At 45.0% G+C, this 25,994-nt stretch overlaps 2 protein-coding genes and 1 non-coding gene across 3 annotated transcripts; 2 read left to right on the top strand and 1 right to left on the bottom strand.

Annotated features, from left to right (window-relative positions):
* The first annotated feature begins 5,409 nt into the window (after positions 1–5,409).
* Positions 5,410–8,237, top strand: LOC124707303 (zinc finger BED domain-containing protein RICESLEEPER 2-like). Its single transcript, XM_047238964.1, has 3 exons — positions 5,410–5,428; positions 6,147–8,031; positions 8,147–8,237. The coding sequence occupies exons 2-3, from the start codon at positions 6,456–6,458 to the stop codon at positions 8,188–8,190; spliced, it is 1,620 nt and encodes a 539-aa protein (XP_047094920.1). The 5' UTR covers positions 5,410–5,428; positions 6,147–6,455; the 3' UTR covers positions 8,191–8,237.
* A 652-nt stretch (positions 8,238–8,889) lies between these two features.
* LOC124707304 (NAC domain-containing protein 21/22-like) lies at positions 8,890–11,827 on the bottom strand. The gene is made up of 3 exons (XM_047238965.1): positions 11,554–11,827; positions 10,806–11,125; positions 8,890–9,548 (listed from the first exon to the last, which is right to left on the bottom strand). Exons 1-3 carry the CDS (start codon positions 11,726–11,728, stop codon positions 9,186–9,188), a joined length of 858 nt encoding a protein of 285 aa, XP_047094921.1. The 5' UTR covers positions 11,729–11,827; the 3' UTR covers positions 8,890–9,185.
* TRNAV-AAC lies at positions 11,213–11,286 on the top strand. Its single transcript has one exon. It is a non-coding gene; the product is annotated as a tRNA-Val (tRNA).
* Positions 11,828–25,994: the final 14,167 nt, after the last annotated feature.

The following is a 25,994-nucleotide window of genomic DNA, read 5'->3' as shown; positions in this document are numbered from 1 at the left end:
ATGTTTGCTTGTGAAGAACAATAGAGAACAGAGTTTGCAGTTGATTGTATTTCAGATGTAAAAGAATGGACCGGGGTCCACAGTTCACTAGTGGTGTCTCTCCAATAAAATAAATAGCATGTTGGGTGAACAAATTACAGTTGGGCAATTGACAAATAGAGAGGGCATAACAATGCACATACATATCATGATGACTACTATGAGATTTACTTAGGGCATTCCGACAAAGTACATAGACCGCTATCCAGCATGCATCTATGCCTAAAAAGTCCACCTTCGGGTTAGCATCCGCACCTCTTCCAGTATTAAGTTGTAAACAACAGACAATTGCATTAAGTATGGTGCGTAATGTAATCAACACAAATATCCTTAGACAAAGCATCGATGTTTTATCCCTAGTGGCAACAGCACATCCACAACCTTATAACTTTTTGTCACTGTCCCAGATTCAGTGGAGGCATGAACCCACTATCGAGCATAAATACTCCCTCTTGGAGTCACAAGTATCAACTTGGCCAGAGCCTCTACTAGCAACGAGAGCATGCAAGATCATAAACAACACATATATGATAGATCAATAATCAACTTGACATAGTATTCCATATTCATCGGATCCCAACAAACACAACATGTAGCATTACAAATAGATGATCTTGATCATGTTAGGCAGCTCACAAGATCTAAACATGATAGCACAAGAGGAGAAGACAACCATCTAGCTACTGCTATGGACCCATAGTCCAAGGATGAACTACTCACGCATCAATCCGGAGGCGGGCATGATGATGTAGAGTCCTCCGGTGATGATTCCCCTCTCCGGCAGGGTGCCGGAGGCGATCTCCTGAATCCCCCGAGATGGGATTGGCGGCGACGGCGTCTCTGGAACTGTTCTCTTATCGTGGCTCTCGGTACTAGGGTTTTTGCGACGGAGTGAATAAATAGGCGAAGGGGCAGAGTCGGGAGGCGGCCGAGGGGCCCACCCCATAGGCCGGCGCGCCTCCCCTCCAGGCCGCGCCGCCCTGTGGTGTGGGGCCGCCTTGGCCCCTCTCCGTATCTTCTTCGGTGTTCTGGAAAGCTCCGTGGAAAATAAGACCGTGGGCTTTTGTTTCGTCCGATTCCGAGAATATTTCCTGTGTAAGTTTTCTGAAACCAAAAACAGCAGAAAACAGGAACTGGCGCTTCGGCATCTTGTTAATAGGTTAGTGCCGGAAAATGCATCAAAATGATATAAAGTGTATGTAAAACATGTGAGTATTGTCATAAAACTAGCATGGAACATAAGAAATTATAGATACGTTTGAGACGTATCAGAGAGCATTTGTGAGTCTTCACGAAGTAACGATGATCAAGTAAGGCATTCCGGCTTGTGTAGAGCTTGAAGAGTTATCATCAAGATCAAGCGGGATGCGCAAAAGGTATGACCTTGATAGGTTTTCCTTTTAACCGGTCTCAAGGTGGTTGATGGGAGACCGGATTATAGGATAGATAGCCGCACTATTAAGAGGGGCTTTCGGTTGGGTAACTTGATCACATCATCTTAGGGAGCTCAATCCTTTGCATACTTTGCATATCCCTATTGCTTCTTGGTGTTTCTCTGTGTGAGGTTCTTGAGCTTGTTGCTAGCTTTACAACAAGCCAGGTTCATCGAAAACGGAATCCGCATGCATCTTCTATTGTGTTTCGAGGTTGGATGATTTTACCAGTTATTCATGATATAAGGTTCTACCTTTTATATTCATAATAAAATCCCCTCCTACAGATTCTTGTGTTTCACTTTCTATTGGATAGAATTTGTTGTTATCTTCCAAACAAAATTGGTTTCATTCAAATCGGAGTTCGGGAGCATTTGTTATTAAAGAAAAGGAGAAAGCAAAATAAAAAGAAAAAAGGGGAAGGGGCCAGCCGGCTGACCGGCCCAGCCACCGGCCCACCCGGTCCGTGACCGGATCTGGCGCTTGTGCCAGCCGGGCTGCGTCCAGTGGGCCTCCCGGCCTAGTCCGGCCCAGGAGCCGGCTGCCGACCGGCCTGCGCCCCGGCCCGACCGGGCGCCGCACCGGCTGGCCACTTCTCCCCCCGCTCGGCCCACTCGCCTTCCTCCTCCCCTGGCCCATATCCCGCTCCGCGCGGCCGGCTGCCCCGACCGGCCTGTGGGCCGGCCCGACCGGATGGCGCGCCAGCCTCCTCAGCGCCCGATCTGGTCGGCCGGCTAGGCCGCCGGCTGGGCCTTTTTTCTAGCCGTTTTTCCTGCGCGATTTTGGTGTCTTTTTCCCCAACGGTTATTTTTCTCCTCTAGCTATAAATAGCCTTCTTCCACCTTGAGCTGAGTTAGTTCTTCCCCTTTCTTCACCTCCATTGTTGCTATTCGAAGAACTACCTTCCCCTCTTGATTCCTCCCATGATTCTTGCCCATTCTTGAGGATTTGAGAGAGGAGATCTAGATCTACAATCCCCACCAATCAATTTCTCCTCTAAGTGAGGGGAACCCTTTGGATCTAGATCTTGGAGTGTTTTGTTGACTTTCCCCATTATTCTTCATCTCCAATCTCATCCTAGCATTTGTTGCTTGGGTGGGATTTGAGTGTGAAGGACTTGAACACTTCTAGTGTTCTTGCTTTGCATCATTGCATAGTGTTGAGCTCTCCACCACGATTAGTTCGAGTGAGAGACCGTGAGCTTGTTACTCTTGGAGGGAGACCTCCTAGTTGGCTTCGTTGGTGTCCCGATGATCTCTTCGTGGAAGATTGTGAAGGGGCCCGGGCTTCTCCTTCGTGGAGCTTGTGAAGTGGTTGTGGAGCTTGCCATCTCCGGAGTGGAGGAAAAGCTAACCATAAGGAAAGGGCCATTATCCTTCGTGGGTGTGGCTCTAAGAATAGGGTGAGCCTTCGTGGCGTTGGGGAATCCTTCGTGGGACCTCCACTCCTCCAAACGTGACGTACCTTCTTGCAAAGGAAGGGAACACGGGAATACATCCTCGTCTCCGCGTGCCTCGATTATTTCTATACCCGAGCTCTCTTTCCTTGTGATAGTCATCGTGCTTGAAGTACATATATCTTGCTATCACTTGTGCTACACATATCTTGTGCCTATCTTGCCTAGCTCTAGTTGTTATTGTTACACTTAGTTGAGCTTAGCATATTTAGGGTTTGTGCTTGTAATCCAAACGATTAGTTTAATTCCGCATTCTTACAAGACAAATCCGTAAGAGTTTTTAATTGCCTATTCACCCCCCTCTAGGCGACATCTCGATCTTTCAAAAATAATACAACTATCCGCGAGCACCTCTGGCAGCTGAGAAGCAGCTAAACCCTCAAGAGTTGTGCGCTTGGGAGACATACATATGTCCAAATTCTTGTCGGCAGTGAGCTTCTTGGCCTTCTCCATGGATGAGATGTTAACAGCCAGGCGCGCGTGTCTGTCACTCTTTCACACCGCCAGAGGCTTCTCCTTGGTCTTCCTTTCCCTGGAGTAGGTGGAGGTCTCCTTCGCGGACGCACCCGCCCGCTGGTCAGCCACATGAGGTGCCTCCCCTAGCCCCATCTCCACCTCACCCGTGCTCGCCTCCATGGACCCCTTGCTTGTCGCCGTCGTCAGCCCCTCTGCACCACCTCTCCAACCTTACCACCCAGGCCCATGCTCTTGTCCAACACCATGGACTCCACCCCCACGCTCACTTCAAGCCCCACACCCTCCTAGCGAAGGCTGAGAGAGTCCGTGAGCTGGGAGTCCGAGTCGAGCGCCTCCACGCCACCATTCCCCAAGGGAGAGGCCAGGACCATCACAGAGCGCAACTGTCTAGCCATCGAGCCCAAACCACCTCCCATGGCTAGATTTGAGCCATACTGGTCAAAGGCCGACGGTCTGCTCGCTCCCTCTCTGGCCACACCCGTGAGCGCCGGTGCGCTGTGGTATCCCCCACCACCGTTGGCAGCCGCATGTCCCAGGTGCTCCTTGCCCTTGGCCGCCCGCTGCCGCGTGTTCGCCGCCGACTTCTTCTCACACCTGGATACGGTCTGACCGCGTCTCTGAGCTCAGGGGTGCGGTCGTGTCCTCCGAACTTACCGGAGCGATTTCAATCTTAGATTGTCGGCCGTGTGTTATTGTAGAATTGAAGTGCTAGTGTTTGAGGGAAAACAGACCAGCTTAGATCTGTGGTGTTCGGAAAATATTGCTTTGCCGTCTTATTACAGTTCATGTTTCACTCAAACATCGAAGACGTGATCACCATGTTCATCCGAGAGAGCAGCATGCCACTCATCGACCTCACATGCGACGACAACGATGCTTGGCCGAGTGGCTCGGTGAAGGACGAGCCCACCGAGAGTGCGCCGACAAGCCCACCGTCCTGTGCAACAAGCAAGACGTCGTGCACGACCTTCTTCCAATCATACAATTGCTGCAGCCGCAGACACCAAACGTTTGATCCAGAGTTATTACGGACGTGGTTTGGGGGACGCCAGTAAAGATGCTCTAATGGACTGTTTTTTCTTCACTAGGGCATGTATTCACGACAAGCGGGCTATCAATCACGCCCAAGAGGGGTTTATGGTTTGTTTAGATAAATTGGTCTAAAAGGGGACAACATGGAAATCTATGGCTTAAGATATGCCTCAGTTGAGCCCTACTTCAGTGCTCCTCCCTAATCGAAGTTGAAGGGTTATATTTGGTTTTTTTCTTATGTTAGGCCCGCCGAAAGCCATACCATCTTATCTGGCTAACTACCGGTCCACATCGTGTATGCATGGTTTTGAAACCTGCTGGTGGCGTACACATTCGCTGGGATCTGACGACGGTGCCGCATTAGTACACCATACGTACAGAAAATTACTCGCACTAAATAACGGATCATACGGGTCACTACAGGACTGTACCTCGTACATGTCAGATTTTTAAATTTTACGATCATACCTCTGCTTACGAAGGAGTATAGGAAGATCTCTACCATCTTTATTTTTATCGCGGGCAGAGTTTTATAAGAAGTAGCACCGGAGCAGAAGTGCAATTTAAAACGAACAAGTTGAATGCCGTTGCACCCGCAGGCAAAATCCAAATTCCTAGTCAACTAACTCTTGGTTTATACCGTAGACGATCGACTATAATAGTACTTGGACAGATAGGAGCATCGATGTAACCGAGGACCAAATCAAGCACATTCCCCGTCAGTTGCTTGCTAGTTGCTACCGTGCGATTTCCGTGCAATATTGCTCATTGTTTTGATGCTCGCCGTTTCGCTTTTCTGCGAGCAATTTTATACACTGGGCCGGCTAGCTCCACCCCGGCGGCGCGGCGAGCTCCATCACCACTTGGCACCGGCACGCGCACCCAGTGAGCCTACCAGTTGAGAGGTCTCGCGCGCTCTCTTCTCACCCAGTGAGCCTACGGCCTGTCCGTGTCCCCCGAGGTCGGCGGCGCTGTCAGATCCGGCTACACGGTGCGGCCGTGTCCTCCGAGCTTGGCGGAGCGATTTCAATCTTAAATTGCCGTTCGCCTGTTATTGTCGAATTCTCGTGTAGAATTGAAGTGCTAGTGATTGAGGGAAAAAGATTAGCTAGATTTGTGGCGTTCGGAACATGTTGCTTTGCCGTCTTATTACAGTTCATGTTTTCCCTCAAACACTGTCATTTCAGATAAGTTTTGGTTAGATTATATATGTGATTTGAGAGTAGAGTTTACCAAATATTATTTATAGAACTTCCCAGAACTGAAATTATACTCCAGCTGTATTACCGGTTTTATGTTTTTAGTTACTCTCTAAGAGGCATGTTTTTATTATAGGTACCTTTTGTAATTGGGGAAATCACTGCCTCAGTGTCGCAGAATTGAAGTGTTAGTGTTTGAGGGAAAACAAATCAGCTTAGATCTGTGGCGTTTGGAAAATATTGCTTTGCCGTCTTATTACAGTTCATGTTTTCCTTCAAACACTGTCATTGCAGATAAATTTTTCTTAGATTATATGTGATTAAGGTCACCAAATATTATTTATAGAACTCCCAAAAAAATGAAATTATGCTCCAGCTGTATTCCCGGTTTTATGTTTTTAGCTACTCTTTAAGAGGCATGTTTTTATTATAGGTACCTTTTGTAATTGGGGAAATCACTGCCTCAGTGACGGCCTACACTTTTTTTATGGCTATGAGCCGATGATGCAGGGGCCCGAGCTCATAGGTGGTCAAATTACACAAATTGATCGATCGGTTGATTCTGGCAAAAAACGAAGATCAAAGTCCAAGGTGTGGAAGGAATTTACCCTGGTGTTAAATAGTAAAAGTGCAGAGTGTAAACATTGTCAAAAACAGCTTAGCGCAAAGAGTTCAGGGGGAACAAGTCATTTGTCCCGTCATCTGAAGATCTGCCCTGCACGGCCTGGAACCACCACGAACCAGCCACGCTGTTCACCTCCACAGGCTCTTGAAGAGCTCTCCAGGGCTACAAACTCAAACCTTTGCCTGTTCCCAATCATGAGCATTGCAGGTTTCAGGCACGTTTTGGCTGGCATGTATCCTACTTCTAGCATGATATCACGTGTCGGTACTGAAGAACAGTTCATCACTATGTTTCAGAATGAAAGGCTGAAACTTAAAGAGGAAATAGCATTTGCACCCGGGGGAGTTTTCTTGTCTGTTGGAAACTGGGAACTTGGAGAAAAAGTTATTACGTGCATGGCAGTGCACTTCATTGATAGAGAATGGAAGAGGCATAGAAAAATCATCAGCTGTTTCTGTTCAGAGCTTGGAGATGCTGAGTCTGAACACTACATCAGCATTTTGCCCAATTGGGAAAACATGATATATTTATCTAGTAATCTCAATAGTGTATCAAGACAAACAGTAACGAAATATAGTCTTGAGAATAAGCTTTTGGGAGTTGTGTTGCCTGAGCCAGTGAAGGATAGTGCAATGATATTGGACTTGGAGAAGATTCTTACAGGGAAGAACTATCTTCTTGCCAAATGTAAGTTAATAAATATACCATGTTCGGTGAATGTGGTTCATCAGCTCTTCATTTCTGTTCCGAATGGCCTCATCCAGGAAACAAGTATAAAATGGTTTGGTTACATGACACACTCTTCACCGTGGAAGGAAAAATATCAACAAATTCTTTCGAGAATGTGCCTTCACAGACCCTCTTTCGGTTCCAAGAGGTGGTACTCGACTTTCTACCTAATGGAGGCCGTGTTGCAGTTCAATAAGACATTTCCAGATCCTATACAGGAGGATTCTAGTTGGTATCCGCAGAAACCATCTTCTAAGTCACTTGAAGCAGCAGAAAGTTTCTGTCTGGTTGCAAGGCCTATTTATCAAGCAATCAGAGTAATTTCCAGCTCTCGCTCGGCTATCAATTCATATTTTCATGCACTCTGGAGTGTGAGGACAGTTCTGCAGGAGTCCTCTGGAAACGTGCGTATGGAACGTGTTCTCGATATCAAGGACATGCTGAAAACTTTTGACAAAGAATGGAAAAAGTTGTACTTGTGGCTGTCTGTGGCTGTCGTGCTAGACCCTAGATATAAGATGAGATTTCTTGAACATTGCTTTAGACAAGCATACGGTAATGGTGCCAAAACGTACATATCTGACGTGCGGGGAAAGATTTATGAGCTATTTTTCCGATACTCTTGCCATGCTGATCAACAAAGCAGAAACAACGACATGGAGATGAATATTCATGGCAGCGATCCATTAGATGTCACAGATCATAATTACCATGAACAAGCAACATATGAAAATTCTTTGAGAGAACTGCATGCATACCTAGATGGAGAGCTCTGTCCTCTCAATGATGACAACTATCTAAGCAGCGAAGCCTTACCTCAGAATGGCCATTTTGATATCCTGAAATGGTGGAAGGCCAATGCTTCCATATATCCAGCACTTGCTATACTGGCACGCGATGTCTTAGCAATATCTGCATGTGCGGTCTCAGAAGAATCTGCATTTGGTGAAACCGACGAAAGGGTGTATCTATTCAATCAAAAGCTGAGTCATGAGATGGCGGAAGCTGTAATATGCACTCAGGATTGGTTCCAAGATTCAGGTATGTTTCAGTGCTTTAGTACGTCAGGAAACCGAACTTCCCGTATTCAGTTTCGCATTTGGTGATGGTGAGCCAGACCGTCTTTTCACTGCATATTACTCGTCTCGGGGAACAGGAAGGAGCGACGCAAATGGTGGGAACTGCAGTGTGCCTATTTAACTCGTAGTAAGGTTATTCTCCTGTCTTTCTGCATGTCTTTTCTGCTTCCAACTCTGTCTTATGTTTTACGTATTACAGTTTTCAAGATACTTTAGTTTAAAGGTTCCCGTTTCAGGACTGACATTTGGTGCACATGAGCACCAGTGATCCCTTTCTTAAAACGTAATTGAAATTCATATTTTTATGTTTCAGAAAAATCTGAAAATAAATCATGATGTATCCAGTATTGTATCCCACAATCGTGTAGACTTTCAACTGAAAATAGTGAGTATTTTAGGCTGATCAAAAATAACAAATATGTGGATCTGAGTATCGTGATTCAGATCTCCAAAAAGAAATTAGATTTTGTCAATTTTGTATAGCTCAGAAAACAAAACATTTGAAATTGAGATTTTGTACGTTTGTGGGATATTACCTAATTTTAGAATTTTGTTACATAATTTTTTAAAACATATAAAAACAATTTCGAATTTTTTTATATGATGAGAGCACTGGTGCCCAATCCAAAATGACTTTTCGCCCGTTTCAGTCAACATGAAGCGTATGTCTTGCTTCTGGTATTGTTGTTTCGGCTGTTGTGATCACTGCAACGTTTTGTTTCGCTTTCAGTGAGAAGTTTGGAACGCCTTTGTCAGTGAAATCGGCTCTGTAGCATTTTGCACACATGGCCTCAATGTAACAAATGAAAGGGAGCACTTGTACAGGGATTATCCACATATTGCCTTTCAGTGAGAAGTACATTTAGAGAGTACCAAGAAAAGAGTAAAACTAAAGAGCACATTTCTTTGCAATCCTATGTACAATTGCTGTACCAAGCCATTTCACTAATCTACACGGTGTAAATTAACACACTTATCAAATCCTAACAACAGAGACTGCATTAACCAATAGTCCAATACTACTCCAATATCATTAGAAAGAATATGTCATCTAATTAATAGTCACCACCACACTGCACTTAGCAGGCTAGCACCATAATAATCACATACCATGTTTCAGAGGGGTGTCCACATCTGTGACAATCCATTCTCCTGGCTCCAGTTTGTGGGCAACTCCAGCCTTGAATTGCTGTTGATCAGCGCTGTCCTTACGGCCTTCGTCTCAGGGTTGTCCCAGCCCAGCAAGTCCCCGAAGCTCACCGATCCCTTCAAAGGCAGTGCCGGCAAGCCGGAGAAGCAGGACACTTGCTCGACAGTGGTGCCGTTGTCGAATGCGATGTAAGCGTCGATGAGGGGCGCAAGCGACGGAGGCGCAGCCAGAAGGTCCATCTCGCTGGGGAATGTGCAGGCTTCTTCTGATAGTGGCCTTGGGGTAGTTGTTCTGCTCTTGTAGAACACCCTGCACAGCACCCAGTCTTCCTGTAGGTGCCAAGTTCACATGGTTAAGTGTATGTTCATATTACTACCTCTGTTCTTCTTTAATCGACGCGGAATACAAGCTAGTTAGTAGAGTATATCTTCATATCTGGCGTCAATTAAACACGAACGGACGGAGTACTATGTAATAATTGAAATTAAAAAAATGTTTCTTAAACAGTCAGTCCTTCCATATGAAGTAGGTAAGGCTGAGAAGACATCCGTTGCTTAAACCAATTCAGTAGGCTCATGGATAGTTATGCTGATGCAACTAACATAACAACCTCTGCAGCAGGGTCACTTGATGAAACTATTATTCCTGAAGCTATCTACTTTAAGGCATATTGGTATCTACGCGATATTAATATATGCTCTTTATCGAAAAAAATCTACTTTAAGGCATAGCAATTACAGGGACCTGCATAATTCTTAACTAGCAGCTTGGGCTAAACAATGAGCGTTGGGGAGTCAAATTAATCATTCTCACGGGATTGTTAAGTAAATTATCTAGTTTTCTTTGAAAGCGTCCTGACATAAACACTTGAACGATCATTGCAGTGACAGAGACTCTGGAGTGGACCGGGGTTTCTAAATTGGCAACTCGCAGGCTGTACTTTGCAATAAGTAGGTTCAGAGTCAGAGCAGCATGTTTCTCATGAAGGAGATGATCATTCATTCAACCGAAACAGTAGAGATCATACGAAATTCTGGCTTGAGATCCATAGTGATGCAACGCGTTTGATGGCAAATAAATGAACTGACGCGAGGAATACATATCAACAGTACTCGCTCCATTCTAAAATACTATCAACTGTACTCGCTCCATTCTAAAATACATATCAACTGTGACTGCATGACCATTTCCATTAAGAAATTGGCTATTGCTTCCTATGGGAACATCTTACTACAAATATTTAGGAACATAAATAAATATACAATAACATGAGATATCTTGTGTCAAGAGGAAAATTTAAAGAATTTTAATTGCACGCTAGGGGTACGGTGGCCTAGTCTGGAGATGTGGTAGTAATATCAAACCATTCAAACTTTTTAAAAAATGATGCTATTTTTTTAAAGGAATATGGAGCCACAAAACTATGCAATTTTCTGCATATACTGATAGAAAAAAAGAAAAAAAGAAAAAAATGAAAGAGAATTTGTCTTCTCTCCTTCATAATTCTGCATGAGAGTGGCGTGTCCAAACACTGCCGAGGGGGTCACACAAACCAAATGAGCACAAGAGCACGGTATTGATCCTACCTTGAGCTGGCGTCTCGCCGTGGCGGCGGCGGCGCGGCCATGCTGGTGCTGGTGGTGTTCGTCTTGCTCCTCCAGGCGGAACTCGTGCATGACCCACTCCGTCCTGGTCCCCTTGGGGGCTCTGCCCTGGTAGAAGACCAGCGTCTTGCGCATGCCCACTACCGCCGCCGATGCCTCGCCGGAGCCGGTGATGGGGCGGTCCTTGCCGGTGGCCTTCCAGTAGCCGGAGCGGGTGGCGCGGTTGGTGCGCTGGCCGGTGGCGTACTTGCGGTCGCGCAGGCTGAAGAAGTACCACTCCCTGCCGCCCACGCACGCCGCCTCTGTGATCGACCGAACAACAAAGTAGAATCAATCTCAGCAAAATCATAATTATACTTACAAGCTGACAGGAGCAATCGTATCAGCATGGTTTCGTGGTGTAGTTGGTTATCACGTCAGTCTAACACACTGAAGGTCTCCGGTTCGAACCCGGGCGAAGCCAAATGTTTTATACTTCTCCTTTTTTTTTGTTCACGATCTGTTGCAGAAGCGCGCGAATGAATCAGTTATCCTCTCTCCGAAAAAATTCCATCCATTTCCCTTTTCCTCCTTCAAATTTATGGATCGATTTCTATGGAACTTGCTTACTGAACTAAGTTCATCGCCAGCACCGTGGTGCACCAACAGGATTAACTAACCAGCAAGATCGATCCAGAAAATGAAGAAAACTTGCTATGAATCATCCATGTTACTACTGTAGCAGACGTACCTGGAAGGTCCCATGGCTCGCACTTGTTGAGGTCGACGTCGACGATGTCGACGCCGCCGTACGCTCGGCGGCCGGTGAGCTTGTGGAGGAGGTAGTCGAGAACCAGCTCCTCGTCCCTGGGGTGGAACCGGAACCCCGGCGGCATCCTCGCCTCCATCATCCCGATAGAGCTCATTCTCCACCGCTGAACTAGCTGTTTTTGCTAGCTAGGTAGCTAGCCTCTTCTGCTATAGAGAGAGAGAGGGAGAGAGACGGGGAAGGGACGATGAAGGGGTCGGTACGTACGTACACGTATTAATAGTGCGATCGAGCAGGGTCAACTGATCGATCATGCACAGTATGCAACTTGCCATATTCTTTTGCATTGATGCTTACGGTTTGGAAATTAACTGTAAGTCCTCAACTTCGGCGACTCTTTCCTCCTATCCTAAAGCCTGCACTAGCCACTAGATATACACAAATCATACATACGTAAGTGCTTGTGGAAATATACAACTGTATTTCAGTATTTATTTATGGAAAAAATACATTTACGCATACTTTGTAGTGGGTGCACACGCATGAATGCACACACGTGAATACGTATACGTATGAGTATGATATTGCTGCTGGGAAAGCGTGCCGTGTCGTCGGGTATACGGTATTTAGTTTGTTTCGTGGATATACATGGTTCCGTTCCATCGATCGATCTCTACCTAGCTAGCTCAGAGGCATGGGCGAGTGATTCTGATCAGCTTGCACCTTGGATGAGTTGAAGACTCTTCTTTTGGGTGATCAAACGGCCCCGGCCTGACCAAGTGGCCGGCGTCAATTATTTGGGGCGTCGCCATACTGCAAAAGATAGCTTGCGACAGTGACATGACATTGATCGTGTTCGAGGCTGTGAATCAAATACTGAACTTATGAATTAGTTTGAGACAGCTGCTAGTACCAAATAGATATAGATTTTCCATATCTATAGTGCCCAAAACTAGCCTTGTTTTTCTCTCTCCTTTGTACATCTTGTACATCTTCTTAATGCAATATAGAAAAGCTTTTTCGTCAAAAAAAATATCATATATGCCCACTAAAAGAGAGACCATATGATTTCCAAACAGAACAACAGAGCGACTAAACAAATTAATCGCTGGCCACTCGCTTACGGACTACTTGCTAGCCACCAATAAGTCAAACAATCAACATTCATTTTTCATCTTTATTCTTCAATTATCTAGGGACGTCACAATATTACAAAAGACATCGAAAGTGATACCAATGGTCTTTGAGGCTATAAATCACACAATGAACTTGGACTAGTTTGAGGCAACGATGCACATTTCGTAAATTTCTAGTTCCCAGAACATATTTTCCAAAAGGAGCCGACTATATATAACGGCCGTTGTGCCTTTAGGAGCAGCTGCCAACGGTTGCTTTTGAACTCTTGCATGCATACCAGTACTGACTGATTTCCAAACAAAACAAATAGAGCGATTGGGGAAATTAATTTCTGGCCACTAGATTGCTACCGCTCGCTAGCCACCGATTGTTCGAACAATCAATATTCATTTTTTATCTTTGTTTTCAAATTACCCAGGGGTGAGACGATATTGTAAAAGACAGCGACAATGGTACCAATCGTATCGAAGCTGTAAAACACGTGACACCTAGCGTCCGGGTCGTACTGCCCAGGTCGGTGGACCACCTCCAACGCATGACACCTGGCATCCGAATCTCAAAGCAGCTGATTCCCCAATTCCTCGTTACCGAATATTCCTGTACTGTTTGTTTGTTCTTCAGAGATTTGAACACCACAGCGACCCAATCTTCCACGGCTAATCACCCCGGCTGCACATCCACCAGCGATGTGTCCGGCGGCCGACAGACCGTCCAGCGACCTCGACGCCCCCGTTTGCGGCACCGCCGGCGGACCAATCACCCTCCTCCACGTTCCCGCTCGCGGCGTCGCCCGCGGACCGGCCACACTCTGCAATGCCAACGCTCGATGCACCAGCGGCATTAGTAGCGTGTGATTGAGGCTGACCGTGGGATGGATCTCTGGAAGAATAATGAACTTGAAAGGAAGGAAAAGAATCGGAAATACATAGTTGTTCGTGCGATTTGATTTTAGGATTTGGTACTGAGGAGAGAGAATCCCGCAGAAAGAAACAAGGAAAGAGAGGATCAACTGCTTTGAGATTCGGATGCCAGGTGTCACGTGCTAGAGATGGTCCACGACCTGGGCAGTACGACCCGGGTCGTATAAGATTTCCTTCCATGAACTTGCCACTAGATTAGTACTAGTCCTTTTCCAATGAATAAGGGTTTTACAGTATTTTTTAAAAGTCAAATTACGTAAAGTTTGGCAAAGGTTTTAGAAAAAATATCATTAACATGTATAAATCAAAATCAATGCCGCTAGATACATCATCAAATATATTTTCATATGATATCTATATATATAATGTTATTGTTCTTGATAGTTTTTTTTCTAAAAGTTCAGTAAAACTTTACTTAGCTTGACTTTTTTTTAAAGATATAAACCTTATTCATTGAAATGGAGGGAGTACTGCTTGTTAGCCACCAATATTTTAAACAATGAATATTCATTTTTCATCTTTGTTTTCAAATTATCCAGGTTGTGAATGATCTTGCCTAAGACAGCGAAAGTATACCAGTCTTGTTCGAGCTTCGCCTTAAGACACACACAATGAACTTGGACTAGTTTGACTAGCTCTCCGAAAATAAATAAATACTTACTTACCAGATAAGGTAAAAGTACCTTTCGTGCAGCTAATTGGGCAAGCACCTAATTTTCCTTATCTGTCCCGATATGCAAGTGAAAGAGAGACCAAATGATGCTAGAAATATAGAGGCCACACTAGCTTACCAGTCTTATTTCTTTTTCACTGGTACATATTTTCAAAAAGGAGCCGACTATATATCGCGGCCGTTATGCCTTTAGAAGCAGCTACCATTACCAACGGTTGCCTTTGAACTCTTGCATGCACACAGCACGCGAGTACCACAAATAGCTGACATTAGAGCATCTCCAGTCGCGTCTCCAAAGCGTCCCTCAAAGCAATTTGGGGCGCGTCGGATCAAAAAACGGTTCCAGCCGCGTCCCCCAAAGCCCATTTTTGTCCGGCACGCCCCAATACGGTGTCCGGCGTCCCGAGCCCGTCCCCGTCCCACAGGGGACGCTTCGGGCACGCCGGACACAACGAAAAGCGACGCGAAGCGACGCGGGCCCGACGCGTCAGCGGCTCAGAAGCATAGTTTAAAATAGCCGGCTATAGCCGGGCTATAGCCCGCTATAGCCTTTCCCGCATGGTGTGGCTAACTGCATTAGCCCGCTAAAAGGTATCAAAATCCTTAAATAGCCGGCTATAGCCTGGCTATAGCCGGGCTATAGCTGTTTTGGGAGGCCGCGGCTATATCCTGTAGCCGGCTATTTTAAACATTGCTCAGAAGCCTAAAACCCCGTCGCCTACCTTTGGTCAAGCGACGTTAATGGCGTCCCTGTTTTCCCAGGCGACGCAGAGACGCGTCTCGTCGTGCATGGCCGCGTGGCCGTCCGCGCCTGCGTTATTGCGTGCAACCACCCGCTGCCGCCGCTGTACATAAAGACGCCCTGCAGTTCGACCCCCAATTTCTCACCGCTCCCAAAACTTCTCGTCGCCGCCGCCTCCCCCCTCCGAGATCTTCTCCTCGCCGCTCCAAAAATGTCGAGCTTGTCCTCCCGCAAGATCGCCGCGGCAGCCTAACCGTGCTGGAGGCGTGGGCGCTGTACCACGCCCAATATCCAATCCCGCCGGACATGCGGCTGCCAAGCAGCGGCGGCTGGAAGATGGCCGTGAACGGCATTGGCGTCCCGCCGCCGCCGAAGCCGGGCACGGAACAATGGAGGGACGGCATCAAGGCCCGGCGGGCTCAACTCACCGCCGACGAGCGGTTGGATCTGACGTGGGCGGCCAACGACAACGACGAGTGGTGGAAGACGTACTTCAAGGCGAAGTACGACATCGAGATGCACAGCACCCACGGGCTCGTCGGCGGGCCCAACAGCTGGAACAAGGATGGCCGCGCCCTGTTCTGGGGCGTTCCGGGGCGCACCCTCGAGAACGTCATCCGCGGCATCCGCAACGGCACTCCAAGGTTGGAGACGCCGTCGTCATCGCCACCGTCTCCTCGAGGAGGACCAGCGCAATGGCAGCCGAGGAGGATGATACGCGTACAGCACGCGTCCGTTGGGAACCCCAAGTGGAAGGTGTGATGCGTACAGCAGCAAGTTTCCCTCAGTAAGAAACCAAGGTTTATCGAACCAGTAGGAGTCAAGAAGCACGTTGAAGGTTGATGGCGGCGGGATGTAGTGCGGCGCAACACCGGAGATTCCGGCGCCAACGTGGAACCCGCACAACACAACCAAAGTACTTTGCCCCAACGAAACAGATGAGGTTGTCAATCTCACCGGCTTGCTGTAACAAAGGATTAGATGTATAGTGTGGATGATGATTGTTTGCAGAAAACAGATAGAACAAGTATTGCAGTAGATTGTATTCGATGTAAAGAATAGGAACGGGGTCCACGAGTTCACTAGAGGTGTCTCTCCCATAAGATAAATAGCATGTTGGGTGAACAAATTACAGATCGGGCAATTGACAAATAGAGAGGGCATGACAATGCACATACATGATATGATGAATATTGTGAGATTTAATTGGGCATTACGACAAAGTACATAGACCGCTATCCAAGCATGCATCTATGCCTAAAAAGTCCACCTTCGAGGTTATCATCCGAACCCCTTCCAGTATTAAGTTGCAAAACAACAGTACAATTGCATTAAGTATGGTGCGTAATGTAATCAATAACTACATCCTCGGACATAGCATCAATGTTTTATCCCTAATGGCAACAACACATCCACAACCTTAGAACTTTACGTCACTTGTCCCAGATTTAATGGAGGCATGAACCCACTATCGAGTATAAATACTCCCTCTTGGAGTTAAGAGTAAAAACTTGGCCAGAGCCTCTACTAATAACGGAGAGCATGCAAGATCATAAACAACACATAGGTAAATGATTGATAATCAACATAACATAGTATTCTCTATCCATCGGATCCCGACAAACACAACATATAGAATTACAGATAGATGATCTTGATCATGTTAGGCAGCTCACAAGATCCGACAATGAAGCACATGAGGAGAAGACAACCATCTAGCTACCTGCTATGGACCCATAGTCCAGGGGTGAACTACTCACTCATCACTCCGGAGGCGACCATGGCGGTGAAGAGTCCTCCGGGAGATGATTCCCCTCTCCGGCAGGGTGCCGAAGGCGATCTCCAGAATCCCCCGAGATGGGATTGGCGGCGGCGGTGTCTCAGTAAGGTTTTCCGTATCGTGGCTCTCGGTACTGGGGGTTTCGCGACGAAGACCTTAAGTAGGCGGAAGGGCGGAGTCGGAGGGGTCACGGGGGCCCCACATAGCAGGGCCGCGTGGGCCCCTCCTGGGCCGCGCGGGCCCCTCCTGGACCACTTCGTCTTCTCTTCGGTCTTCTGGAAGCTTCGTGGCAAAATAGGACCCTGGGCGTTGATTTCGTCCAATTCCGAGAATATTTCCTTTGTAGGATTTCTGAAACCAAAAACAGTAGAAAACAGCAACTGGCTCTTCGGCATCTCGTTAATAGGTTAGTGCCGGAAAATGCATAAATACGACATATAATGTGTATAAAGCATGTAGATATCATCAATAATGTGGCATGGAACATAAGAAATTATCGATACGTCGGAGACGTATCAGCATCCCCAAGCTTAGTTCTCGCTCGTCCCGAGCGAGTAAACGATAACAAAGATAATTTCGGAGTGACATGCCATCATAACCTTGATCATACTATTGTAAACATATGTAATGAATGCAGCGATCAAAACAATGGTAATGACATGAGTAAACAACTGAATCATAAAGCAAAGACTTTTCATGAATAGTACTTAAAGACAAGCATCAATAAGTCTTGCATAAGAGTTAACTCATAAAGCAATAAATCAAAGTAAAGGTATTGAAGCAACACAAAGGAAGATTAAGTTTCAGCGGTTGCTTTCAACTTATAACATGTATATCTCATGGATAATTATCAACATAGAGTAATATAACAAGTGCAATATGCAAGTATGTAGGAATCAATGCACAGTTCACACAAGTGTTTGCTTCTTGAGGTGGAGAGAGATAGGTGAACTGACTCAACATAAAAGTAAAAGAAATGTCCTTCGCAGAGGAAAACATCGATTGCTATATTTGTGCTAGAGCTTTTATTTTGAAAACAAGAAACAATTTTGTCAACGGTAGTAATAAAGCATATGTATCATATAAATTATATCTTACAAGTTGCAAGCCTCATGCATAGTATACTAATAGTGCCCGCACCTTGTCCTAATTAGCTTGGACTACCGGGATCATCGCAATACACATGTTTTAACCAAGTGTCACAAAGGGGTACCTCTATGCCGCATGTACAAAGGTCTAAGGAGAAAGCTCGCATTTTGGATTTCTCGCTTTTGATTATTCTCAACTTAGACATCCATACCGGGACAACATAGACAACGAGATAATGGACTCCTCTTTAATGCATAAGCATGTAGCAACAATTAGTGTTGTCATATGAGATTGATGATATATGTCCAAAACTGAAACTTCCACCATGATTCATGGCTTTAGTTAGCGGCCCAATGTTCTTCTCTAACAATATGCATGCTCTAACCATTAAAGTGTAGATCTCCCTTACTTCGTACAATACAAACATGCATAGCAACTCACATGATATTCAACAAAGAGTAGTTGATGGCGTCCCCAGAAAACATGGTTATCGCACAACAAGCAACTTAATAAGAGATAAAGTGCATAAGTACATATTCAATACCACAATAGTTTTTAAGCTATTTGTCCCATGAGCTATATATTGCAAAGGTAAAGAATGGAAATTTTAAAGGTAGCACTCAAGCAATTTACTTTGGAGTGGCGGAGAAATACCATGTAGTAGGTAGTTATGGTGGACACAAATGGCATAGTGGTTGGCTCAAGGATTTTGGATGCATGAGAAGTATTCCCTCTCGATACAAGGTTTAGGCTAGCAAGGTTATTTGAAACAAACACAAGGATGAACCGGTGCAGCAAAACTCACATAAAAGACATATTGTAAACATTATAAGACTCTACACCGTCTTCCTTGTTGTTCAAACTCAATACTAGAAATTATCTAGACCTTAGAGAGACCAATTATGCAAACCAAATTTTAGCAAGCTCTAAGTGTTTCTTCATTAATAGGTGCAAAGTATATGATGCAAGAGCTTAAACATGAGCACAAAAATTGCCAAGTATCAAATTATTCAAGACATTTTAGAATTACTACATGTAGCATTTCCCGATTCCAACCATATAACAATTTAACGAAGAAGATTCAACCTTCGCCATGAATACTATGAGTAAAGCCTAAGGACATATTTGTCCATATGCAACAGCGAAGCGTGTCTCTCTCCCACACAATGAATGATAGGATCCATTTTATTCAGACAAAAACAAAAACAAAAACAAACCGACGCTCCAAGCAAAGCACATAAGATGTGATGGAATAAAAATATAGTTTCAGGGGAGGAACCTGATAATGTTGTCGATGAAGAAGGGGATGCCTTGGGCATCCCCAAGCTTAGACGATTGAGTCTTCTTAAAATATGCAGGGGTGAACCACCGGGGCATCCCCAAGCTTAGAGCTTTCACCCTTCTTGATCATATTGTATCATCTCCCTCTCTTAATCCTTGAAAACTTCCTCCACACCAAACTCGAAACAACTCATTAGAGGGTTAGTGTACAATAAAAATTAACATGTTCAGAGGTGACATAATCATTCTTAACACTTCTGGACATTGCATAAAGCTACTGGACATTAATGAAGCAAAGAAATTCATCCATCATAGCAAAAGAGGCAATGCGAATAAAAGGCAGAATCTGTCAAAACAGAACAGTCCGTAAAGATGGATTTTATTGAGGCACCAGACTTGCTCAAATGAAAATGCCTAAATTTAATGAAAGTTGCGTACATATCTGAGGATCACGCACGTAAATTGGCATATTTTTCTGAGCTACCTACGAGAGGCAGGTCGAAATTCGTGACGAAGCAAAGAAATCATGCTATCGCGTAAGTAATCCAAATCTAGTATGAACCTTACTATCAAAGACTTTACTTGGCACAACAATGCACAAAACTAAGATAAGGAGAGGTTGCTACAGTAGTAAACAACTTCCAAGACTCAAATATAAAATAAAAATACTTTAGTAAAAACATGGGTTGTCTCCCATAAGCGCTTTTCTTTAACGCCTTCAGCTTAGGCGCGTAAAGTGTATATCAAGTGTTATCAAGAGACGAAGTATCAACATCATAACTTGTTCTAATAATAGAATCAAAAGGTAACTTCATTCTCTTTCTAGGGAAGTGTTCCATACCTTTCTTGAGAGGAAATTGATATTTAATATTACCTTCCTTCATATCAATGATGGCTCCAATAGTTCGAAGAAAAGGTCTTCCCAATATAATGGGACAAGATGCATTGCATTCAATATCCAAGACAACAAAATCAACGGGGACAAGGTTATTGTTAACGGTAATGCAAACATTATCAACTTTCCCCAAAGGTTTCTTTATAGCATTATCAACAAGATTAACATCCAAATAACAATTCTTCAATGGTGGCAAGTCAAACATATTATAGATTTTCTTAGGCATAACGGAAATACTTGCACCAAGATCACATAAAGCATTACAATCAAAGTCATTGACCTTCATCTTAATGATGGGCTCCCAACCATCTTCTAGCTTCCTAGGAATAGAAGCTTCACGTTCTAGTTTCTCTTCTCTAGCTTTTATGAGAGCATTTGTAATATGTTTTGTGAAAGCCAAATTTATAGCACTAGCATTAGGACTCTTAGCAAGTTTTTGTAAGAACTTTATAACTTCAGAGATGTGGCAATCATCAAAATCCAAACCATTATAATCTAAAGCAATGAGATCATCATCCCCAATGTTCGAAAAAAATTCAGCAGTTTTATCACAGGCAGTTTCAGCAGTTTTAGCAGTTTCAGGCAATTTTGCACGCTTTGCACTAGGAGTAGTAACATTGCCAACACCAATTATTTTATTATTAGTAGGAGGTGCAACAACATGTGAATCATTAACATTACTAGTGGTGGTAATAGTCCAAACTTTAGCTACATTATTCTCTTTAGCAAGTTTTTCATTTTCGTCTCTTTCCCACCTAGCATGCAATTCAGCCATCAATCTTATATTCTCATTAATTCTAACTTGGATGGCATTTGCTGTAGTAACAATTTTATTTTCAATATCCTTATTAGGCATAACTTTCGATTTCAAAAGATCAACATCAGAGGCAAGACTATCAACCTTAGAAGCGAGAATATCAATTTTATTGAGCTTTTCCTCAACAGATTTGTTAAAAGCAGTTTGTGTACTAATAAATTCTTTAAGCATAGCTTCAAGTCCAGGGGGTGTGTTCCTATTATTGTTGTAAGAATTTCCATAAGAATTACCATAACCGTTACCATTATTATAAGGATATGGCCTATAGTTATTACTAGAATTGTTCCGATAAGCATTGTTGTTGAAATTATTATTTTTAATGAAGTTTACATCAACATGTTCTTCTTGGGCAACCAATGAAGCTAACGGAACATTATTAGGATCAACATTAGTCCTATCATTCACAAGCATAGACATAATAGCATCAATCTTATCACTCAAGGAAGAGGTTTCTTCGAAAGAATTTACCTTCTTACCTTGTGGAGCTCTTTCCGTGTGCCATTCAGAGTAATTAATCATCATATTATCAAGGAGCTTTGTTGCTTCACCAAGAGTGACGGACATAAAGGTACCTCCAGCAGCTGAATCCAATAGGTTCCGCGAAGAAAAGTTCAGTCCTGCATAAAAGTTTTGGATGATCATCCAAGTAGTCAGTCCATGGGTTGGGCAATTTTTAACCAAAGATTTCATTCTTTCCCATGCTTGTGCAACATGTTCATTATCCAATTGTTTAAAACTCATTATGCTACTTCTCAAAGATATGATTTTAGCAGGGGGATAATATCTACCAATAAAAGCATCCTTGCATTTAGTCCATGAATCAATACTATTCTTAGGCAGAGATAGCAACCAATCTTTAGCTCTTCCTCTTAATGAGAAAGGAAACAATTTTAATTTTATAATGTCACCATCTACATCTTTATACTTTTGCATTTCACACAATTCAACAAAGTTATTGAGATGGGCAGCAGCATCATCGGAACTAACACTAGAAAATTGCTCTCGCATAACAAGATTCAGTAAAGCGAGTTTAATTTGAAAGAATTCGGCTGTAGTAGCGAGGTGGAGCAATAGGTGTGCATAAGAAATCATTATTATTTGTGGTTGTGAAGTCACACAACTTAGTATTTTCAGGAGTGGCCATTTTAGCAGTAGTAAATAAAGCAAACTAGATAAAGTAAATGCAAGTAACTAAATTTTTTGTGTGTTTTTGATATAGAGTGCAAGACAGTAAATAAAGTAAAGCTAGCAACTAATTTTTTTGTGTATTTTGATATAATGCAGCAAACAAAGTAGTAAATAAAATAAAGCAAGACAAAAACAAAGTAAAGAGATTGGATTGTGGAGACTCCCCTTGCAGCGTGTCTTGATCTCCCCGGCAACGGCGCCAGAAATTTAGCTTGATACGCGTACAGCACGCGTCCGTTGGGAACCCCAAGTGGAAGGTGTGATGCGTACAGCAGCAAGTTTCCCTCAGTAGGAAACCAAGTTTTATCGAACCAATAGGAGTCAAGAAGCACGTTGAAGGTTGATGGCGGCGGGATGTAGTGCGGCGCAACACCAGAGATTCCGGCGCCAACGTGGAACCTGCACAACACAACCAAAGTACTTTGCCCCAACGAAACGGTGAGGTTGTCAATCTCACCGGCTTGCTGTAACAAAGGATTAGATGTATAGTGTGGATGATGATTGTTTGCGAAAAACAGTAGAACAAGTATTGCGATGAGATTGTATTCGATGTAAAGAATAGGACCGGGGTCCACGAGTTCACTAGAGGTGTCTCTCCCATAAGATAAATAGCATGTTGGGTGAACAAATTACAATCGGGCAATTGACAAATAGAGAGGGCATGACAATGCACATACATGATATGATGAATATTGTGAGATTTAATTGGGCATTACGACAAAGTACATAGACCGCTATCCAAGCATGCATCTATGCCTAAAAAGTCCACCTTCGAGGTTATCATCCGAACCCCTTCCAGTATTAAGTTGCAAAACAACGGACAATTGCATTAAGTATGGTGCGTAATGTAATCAATAACTACATCCTCGGACATAGCATCAATGTTTTATCCCTAGTGACAACGAGCACATCCACAACCTTAGAACTTTACGTCACTCGTCCCAGATTTAATGGAGGCATGAACCCACTATCGAGTATAAATACTCCCTCTTAGAGTTAAGAGTAAAAACTTGGCCAGAGCCTCTACTAATAACGGAGAGCATGCAAGATCATAAACAACACATAGGTAATAGATTGATAATCAACATAACATAGTATTCTCTATCCATCGGATCCCGACAAACACAACATATAGAATTACGGATAGATGATCTTGATCATGTTAGGCAGCTCACAAGATCCGACTATGAAGCACATGAGGAGAAGACAACCATCTAGCTACCGCTATGGACCCATAGTCCAGGGGTGAACTACTCACTCATCACTCCGGAGGCGACCATGGCGGTGAAGAGTCCTCCGGGAGATGATTCCCCTCTCCGGCAGGGTGCCGGAGGCGATCTCCAGAATTCCCCGAGATGGGATTGGCGGCGGCGGCGTTTCAGTAAGGTTTTCCGTATCGTGGCTCTCGGTACTGGGGGTTTCACGACGAAGACCTTAAGTAGGCGGAAGGGCGGAGTCGGAGGGGTCACGGGGGCCCCACACAAGCAGGGCCGCGCGGGCCCCTCCTGGGACGCGCCGCCCTAGTGTGGCGGCGCCCCGTGGCCCCACTTCGTCTTCTCTTCGGTCTTCTGGAAGCTTCGTGGCAAAATAGGACCCTGGGCGTTGATTTCGTCCAATTCTGAAACCAAAAACAGTAGAAAACAGCAACTGGCTCTTCGGCATCTCGTTAATAGGTTAGTGCCGGAAAATGCATAAATACGACATATAATGTGTATAAAGCATGTAGATATCATCAATAATGTGGCATGGAACATAAGAAATTATCGATACGTCGGAGACGTATCAGAGGACGACGTACTCGTCCTCCTCGAACTCTTCTTCCTCAGGACCGGCCCGATTGACGCCGTCCTTGTCGTACCGCCCGGCGCCCTACAGCATCCCCAAACGCAAGGTGAAGGAGGAGCCGGCGACGCCCGTCAACACGAGGCGTGGCGGCAGCAAGAGAGGCGCGGCGGCGCCCTGCTCATCCCGAAGCCGGAGGTGAAGGAGGAGCCGGAGGAAGCGGCGCAGGCGATGCTGCTGGCGGAGTACGAGCGGCAGCAGCGGCTCATCACCAGCAGCGACGACCCCGAGGACTGCCCAGGTCAGCGGGCGGCGTTCTTGGCGTCGCTCAACGACAAGGACGCCTTGAGGGGCGACGTCGAGACGGCGATCGCCATGTCCATCCGTGCCTCCGGCAAGCCGCTGGTGGACCTCACCGACGACGGCGAGGCAGGACCAAGCGGCTTGGTGAAGGACGAGCCGTCGACGAGCGCGTCAAGCAGGAGGTCGTCACCGACGACATGTACAACTTGCACCAGTACTACGACGCCTCCGGCCGCCGCAAGTACTTCTAGATTAGGTTTAGTTTAAATTTAGTCAAATTTCGTTCGAATCTATGTAAGTTTGGACGAATCTAATCGAATCTCGCTTAAGTTTAAAATTTCCGAAATTTTGTTTGGGGGACGCGACTGGGGGACACGAATGAAACACGTCCCCCAAACGCTCAATCCAGCGCTCTTTAGGGGACGCTTTGGGGGACGCGACTGGAGATGCTCTTAGCAAATATTCCATCTGATTTTCAAACAAATACAATAGAGCGATTGAGCTAATTAATCATCGTCCACTAAAACCGCTCGAGGCGCTCCCTCCCGAGCGTCTCTGGCGGCGCCCTCCTCCACAAAACCCTAGGTGGCGCCTCCACCCCCCACCCCCTGGCCGCCCCCGCTGCCTCCCCCGGTGGCAGCAGCGGCCCCCTCCGCGTCGAAGACGGCGGCAGGGATGGTGGTGTGTTGCTGGTTTTCCTCGGGAGTTTGGGGAACACCGGTGGAAGCTGTAAATTTGTAATTGATCAGGTAGGGTTTGTTCTACTCGGATAACCACCGAGTCTGGTTCTCTGTTTATTTATATGAGTACAATGCGGTACAACGTATATGGTTAGGATTCATAGATCCTTGCTATTTGATTCTAATACAACTCTATCTCTAACACCCTCCCTTAATCACAACTTTGAAAAGTTGAGATTATGTTTGAAATTTTCAAAAGCTCGAACTGACAGTGGCTTAGTGAAACCATCGGCAACTTGATCTTTGGAGGGAATAAACGGTATCTCCAGCTGCTTCCTCATTACTCGTTCTCTCACAAAATGAAAATCAATCTCTATATGCTTTGCCCTAGCATGAAAAACTGGATTAGCTGACAAATATGTTGCACCCATATTATCACACCATAAACATGGTGTTTAAGTCAATCGAACCCCTAGTTCAGTAAGCAAAGGCTGAACCCATATCATCTCAGATGTTGCATTGGCTACAGATTTGTACTCAGCTTCAGTGCTTGATCATGAGACTGTAGCCTATTTTTTAGCACTCCAGGAAATCAAGTTTGTCCAAAAAACACAGCAAATTCCCCCGTGGACCGACGGTCATCAACACAACCTGCCCAATCTGCATCGGAGAAGGCACTAACAAGTGTAGAGGAAGACTTCAGAAAAATGAGTCCAACTGTCCTTGTATGCTTGACATACCTTAGAATACGCTTGGCTGCAGTCCAATGAACAATAGTGGGGGCATGCAAATACTGACACACTTTATTTACTGCATAGGAGATGTCTGGACGGGTGAGAGTAAGATACTACAAAGCACCTACCATGCTTCTATAGTTGGTGCTATCTTCTGGACCCAACAAATCTCCCTCTTGAGCAGTAATTTTTTCAGACGAAGAGAGTGGCGTGGACACACCAGTGCAATTAACCATGCCCACCCGTGTCAGTATGTCTTGAGCATATTTTGCCTGACTAAGAACAATTCCATTAGCAACCTTCTGCACCTCAATGCCTAAGAAGAAGTTGAGATCTCCAAGATCTTTCAAAGAAAATTCATGACTCAAATCTTTCAATAAGGCATTAGTGGCTGCTTGAGAG

Source organism: Lolium rigidum, chromosome 4 (assembly GCF_022539505.1).
Source record: "Lolium rigidum isolate FL_2022 chromosome 4, APGP_CSIRO_Lrig_0.1, whole genome shotgun sequence".
NCBI classification, from domain to species: domain Eukaryota; kingdom Viridiplantae; phylum Streptophyta; class Magnoliopsida; order Poales; family Poaceae; genus Lolium; species Lolium rigidum.
This window is presented reverse-complemented; position numbering and strand designations above follow the sequence as displayed.

What these genes read in the sequence shown, in the direction of transcription:
- LOC124707304 (XM_047238965.1), bottom strand. Translation starts at nt 11,728, where the DNA reads ATGAGCTCTATCGGGATGATGGAGGCGAGGATGCCGCCGGGGTTCCGG. An exon ending in CGAGCCATGGGACCTTCCAG is followed by an intron (nt 11,126 to 11,553) that starts GTACGTCTGCTA and finishes GGTCGATCACAG; the next exon opens with AGGCGGCGTGCGTGGGCGGC. An exon ending in CGGCGAGACGCCAGCTCAAG is followed by an intron (nt 9,549 to 10,805) that starts GTAGGATCAATA and finishes TGGCACCTACAG; the next exon opens with GAAGACTGGGTGCTGTGCAG.
- LOC124707303 (XM_047238964.1), top strand. Translation starts at nt 6,456, where the DNA reads ATGAGCATTGCAGGTTTCAGGCACGTTTTGGCTGGCATGTATCCTACT. An exon ending in GGATTGGTTCCAAGATTCAG is followed by an intron (nt 8,032 to 8,146) that starts GTATGTTTCAGT and finishes CTCGGGGAACAG; the next exon opens with GAAGGAGCGACGCAAATGGT.